This window comes from Plodia interpunctella, chromosome 17 (genome assembly GCF_027563975.2).
Source record: "Plodia interpunctella isolate USDA-ARS_2022_Savannah chromosome 17, ilPloInte3.2, whole genome shotgun sequence".
In the NCBI taxonomy this organism is placed as follows: domain Eukaryota; kingdom Metazoa; phylum Arthropoda; class Insecta; order Lepidoptera; family Pyralidae; genus Plodia; species Plodia interpunctella.
In genome coordinates, this window is record NC_071310.1 from 5,833,873 (window position 1) to 5,838,794 (window position 4,922).

The 4,922-nt window shown below is 36.3% G+C and overlaps 1 protein-coding gene across 2 annotated transcripts; it reads left to right on the forward strand.

Moving 5' to 3' along the window:
- The first annotated feature begins 115 nt into the window (after positions 1-115).
- Positions 116-4,609, forward strand: LOC128677337 (uncharacterized protein). Of its 2 annotated transcripts, none has more exons than XM_053758089.2 (10): positions 116-484; positions 569-771; positions 1,154-1,405; positions 1,530-2,114; positions 2,327-2,569; positions 2,702-2,976; positions 3,130-3,285; positions 3,789-3,984; positions 4,119-4,295; positions 4,380-4,609. In XM_053758089.2, the coding sequence occupies exons 2-10, from the start codon at positions 577-579 to the stop codon at positions 4,542-4,544; spliced, it is 2,244 nt and encodes a 747-aa protein (XP_053614064.1). In that variant the 5' UTR covers positions 116-484; positions 569-576; the 3' UTR covers positions 4,545-4,609. The 2 variants fall into 2 exon arrangements, with proteins under 2 accessions (XP_053614064.1, XP_053614063.1); XM_053758088.2 differs by having other exon boundaries at positions 117-397.
- The last annotated feature ends 313 nt before the right edge of the window (positions 4,610-4,922 follow it).

The following is a 4,922-nucleotide window of genomic DNA, read 5'->3' on the forward strand; positions in this document are numbered from 1 at the left end:
TGTTCTCGTAACATGTGCTACCTACCATTTGAGCCTCCACTTGTGTTGCTACTTGTGTTAAGGCCTTAAGGGATTTTGCGCACATTACCTATAACTGGGCAAAAAAAAAGTAAAACGTCAAAGTTAGGAAGTTTTATAGAAACGAAAGATGTCAAGTCAATCTAATGAAAACAAAAACATGCTTCCGCCAACGACATCCCAAATAAAATAGTGCAATTTTTGTGCAAATTTGTGCGCGTGTTTGAACTAATTAGGGCTATAAATCTGTTAAAAATAATTCAGATTAATGATACCTGCCTAACTTTGGATTAAAATTATTTTCAAGGCAAAGGCGAATAATTTTATATCGGCAAGAATAGATCATCTGCGATTTATTTGTTGGAAATAATAATTTTTGGTAATAACCTTAGGCGTGTGTGGAAATGTGTTTCTAAAAATAATTTCAGGGCCCAGATAGTCTTCAAAATAAAAATTTATCATCTAGGTTCCCCATTAGTTATTGTTATTATACCTAGGTACTTAATAAAAATTAGTAAAAATAAATGTTTGTTTCTTTTTTATCTTTCAGAAGTTGCAATGAGTAAAGGTAAAAAAATCTTGGGCAAGAAAAGGAAAGGAGTTTATAAGAAAGAGACAAAACGAAAGAAGGGAAGTGGAGAGAAAAATTCAGTGAATAAAAAAGCTATCTTTAATAGGTATAAGAATAAACAAAAAGTAGAAGAAGAATTAGCCAAAAAGAAACAGTTAGAAAAGAAGTTCCAGCTGGAACAGGTAAGATTAAATTCTGGATATTCATCTGATTTATGAACTTGGATGATAGGACCTCTCCATATCTTCCCATGGATGTCGTACTAGCAATAATAGCATTCATAAGGAGGTTAGTGTCAGGCAAGAGGTTGTCAAATTACAGCTGAATTTTCAAGGATTTTTTACACTCATTGAGCCAGGGCTTCCACCACAGGGAACATGCAGAAATGACAGAATAATTAATTTTTGTGGGTGGCTGGGAAATGATGTTATTTAACTACACTACAAGCATATTGAATTTACAAGCATGTAATATGCTTGTAAATTCAGGGATCAATTTTTGTAATTTCATTCATCACTTGATTCATATTTTAAGTTACATCTTGATTTGTTAATTTATTTTCAGGTCACCTTCTCTGAAAGTGAGGAGGAGGAAGATGTATATGAACAACTTGTGGCATGTTTTGGAAAAGGAAAAGTAAAAAAGGTGGTGGACAGTGATGAGAGCGAAGAAGAAAGTGGGTCGGTGGTGGATGATGTTGAAATGTCTGCAGAGGTGGGCAAGGGCAATTCACAACTTGGAAGAGATTATGACAATAATGATGCTTCTAGTGTACAGGATAGTGATGAGGAAATAGTTCAACTAAATGATGTGGAGGTAATGAATGTATACATATATTACAATCAAAAACAGTTTTAATGACTCTCAACTGAAACCAAACCCATTGATATTTTACTTATTGTTGATTGCTATGTAGAGATGCTATTTTTCTTCATTTCAGGATAACAATGATTCAGAAGAAGATCCATTTACAAAACACCTGGAATATGAGTTAAGTGATGAGATGCTAATAGCTCTTACTAACATTCCTCCCAGCATAGAAAAAATTGTTAAAACCTGGACAGCTCTTGGCAACTTAGTCATAACTATACCAAAACCTCTAGAAACTTCTACAAAAAATGTAAAATCAAAAGTATCTCTCATAGAAGAGAAAACATATGCTTCCACAGGAACTGCTCCTCAACATTTTAGTAAGGTTGATTATCAACAATTAAACATAAAATCACAAATACATGGAAATATAGTATTAGCAAATAAAACAAATTTAATCAAAAAAGATTTGGAACTGAGCGAAGTGTTCACTCCATTACAAAAAGACCTTTTTGCTATAATGAATAATTATCAGGATCTGTATTATCCTGAAAGGACATTCACAAATGCAGATGAAATTAGGTACATTTACTGTCTCCATTTGGTCAATCACATGCTCAAGACAAGGACAAAAATAGTGCATCATAATGCTAAAATATCAAAAAAGTCTGACATATCAGATGACTACAGGGATCAAGGTTTAGTTCGGCCAAAGGTGATTATTATCTTACTATTGTACTAATTATGGGATTTTATTGATGCAATGGGACAACACTAGCGAATTCGCAAGTCAGGGCGTGGTTGTTGTGAAAGTTGGTTATCAAAAAAATTTCTACTTTGCGCCCGGCGCCTTTAGTGGCAAATTCGCTAACGTTAGCCCTCATTATAACAACATATCACATGTAGTAAGTATAATTTATTTTTCAGGTATTGATATTAGTACCTTTTAAAAATACTGCTTACAAAGTAGTAAAGACAATCATGGAGATATTAGTTCCCAAAGAAGCTGGGCAAGTGGTAAACAAGAACCGGTTTGAAGAGGACTTCACTGGAGAAGAACTAATAATGCCAAAAAAGAATCCTAAGCCTGAGGACTACGAGCTTTTGTTCAGTGGCAACACAGATGATACTTTTAGGCTTGGCATGACTTTGACTAAGAAAACTCTTAAGGTAATATTGGATTTTTTAGCTTACTTATCTAATAAAAACAAAAGTATGCGTAAATGTTTGTGGCTACATCACACAAAAACAATTTAGCAAAAAGATGTCGAGTGATCATTACCCTAATTAATATTATTTCAGTTGTACACAGACTTCTATTCATCAGACATCATTGTGGCCTCGCCTCTCGGTCTGCGTATTATAGTCGGCGCGGAGGGTGAAGAGGAGAGAGATTATGATTTTCTGGCGTCCATAGAGATGCTGGTAATGGATCAAACGGACGTATTCTTGATGCAGAATTGGGACCATCTTCTTCATGTGTTGGATCATTTTCATCTGCAGCCTAAGAAAACTCATGGGACTGATTTTTCAAGGGTTAGATATTGGGCTATTAATGGCTGGTCAAAGTATTATAGGTAACTACTTCCTTTCTATAATGACGTGTCCTATTTCAAATTTTCGAATATATCAAAAATGAATCTGTAAAGATTTTTATAATGATTTGGTTCAAGACAAAGAAAATTATTTTGAATACAAATGTACTTTTTTACCCCGCATCTTCTTTACAGGCAGACATTAGTGTTCTCATCAGTGGCGCTGCCGGAAATAAAGTCTGTAATCAACCGCAAGTGTCACAACTACGCCGGGAAGGTGCTCGTCGAGAACCCTGTGGAGTCGGGCACCATTCAACAGGTTATATTACAAGTGCCTCAAGTGTTCCACAGGTCAGTTTTGATATAACAAATGAATTTGTTTTTTAAACTATACCCAATAGATTATACATTAAAATCGTACATGGAAGCATTTTGAGCGAGACATTTTTAAGTATATCATATTTACTTATGTAATTACGTTTTGATATTTAGGCGGTGTACATCCAATCGTAATGTCAGACTTCACGAGCATTTGAAATAGTGATTTTTCTCAATACCCTTTAATTATAATGGAACTCCTTGTACATATTTTATACTTTAATGGTATCAAAAATGTTATAGACCGGAATATCGCTGCCGTGGGAATTTCGGAGTAAAAGTGCCCTATGTGTTATTCCAGGTTATATTCTACCCGTGTATCAAATTTCATGACAATCGGTCCCGTAGATTTTGCAGAGTAACAAACATACATATATACATACATCCTCACAAATTTTCGCATTTATAATATTCATAGGATAAAGTTATCCATAGAAAGCTTAATTAATTATGACAACGGTCGGTCAACTGGCCAGGTTCGCGGCTGCCAGCGCGCTGCAGAGCGCGGAGGCGCGCTTCTCGTATTTCGTGAAGGAGGTGCTGCCCAAGCACCGCGACCCGCTGATGAGCCACACGCTGATCTACGTGCCCAGCTACTTTGACTACGTGCGCATACGCAACTACTTTAAGAAGGAAGACGTCAGCTTTGTACAGATTTGTGAATATTCTAAGGTATTTTTTACTTCGTGGTTTTTAGTCAGTATCTGTGGTATTATGGAAAATAAAATTAATATACTTGTGCGAATTATGATGTTTAATTTTAAAAAATAACCATATGTATATTTAACCATATGTATATTTTCCAGGATTCTAAAATCGCTCGCGCCCGTGACATGTTCTTCCACACTGAGGCGCATTTTCTGCTTTATTCCGAGAGAGTTCATTTCTTCAGGAGATTCCGCATAAAGGGGATTCGCCATATCATCTTCTATCAACTACCCACATATCCTCATTTCTATTCAGAAATGTGCAACCTTATGCAGGTAATAACTAAATATTATTACCAGTGTGCAGTGGGTTAAAATAAGCTAAGTTTTGTATGTATAACGGTGTAATTGTGTGTGAAGGAGTGCAACCAGAACAAGTACGGCGGCAGCGCGTGCAACACGAGCGTGTCTGCGCTGTGCTGTCGCCCGGACGCGGGTCGCGTGGCCGCGCTGTTGTCCGCGCCGCGCGCCGCCGCGCTGCTCGCCGCCGACAACCCCGTGCACATGTTTATGACTGCCGACTGATTCTTGTCGCTACACTGCTACACTGTGTATTGTTATGTAAATATACCGTTGCCTGGCAAAAAGTATGTTTCGTGGTTTTCATTAAAAAATGTAACCCTTTATCGTTTTCTTTCCGAAATGGGCTAATGTTGCTAAGGTTAGTTGCCATCAAGTCGAATCAGAAAGTTTTTTCAAAGTCAAATCGGAAAATTTGTTTGTATTTATTACGTTTAGACTAAAGTCGTAGAACAAAAGATGTTAGTCTTTATGATCTCTATATAGGTACCTTATGCGCCTTTGGAAGGTTATGCGTTAGATAACATGCAGTAACCTGCGAACGCAAAATCTAGGAATATTATATTATTATATATCATAGGTATACTTAAAATGAAACAAAAA

What these genes read in the sequence shown, in the direction of transcription:
- LOC128677337 (XM_053758089.2), top strand. Translation starts at nt 577, where the DNA reads ATGAGTAAAGGTAAAAAAATCTTGGGCAAGAAAAGGAAAGGAGTTTAT. An exon ending in AGAAGTTCCAGCTGGAACAG is followed by an intron (nt 772 to 1,153) that starts GTAAGATTAAAT and finishes ATTTATTTTCAG; the next exon opens with GTCACCTTCTCTGAAAGTGA. An exon ending in TTCAACTAAATGATGTGGAG is followed by an intron (nt 1,406 to 1,529) that starts GTAATGAATGTA and finishes TCTTCATTTCAG; the next exon opens with GATAACAATGATTCAGAAGA.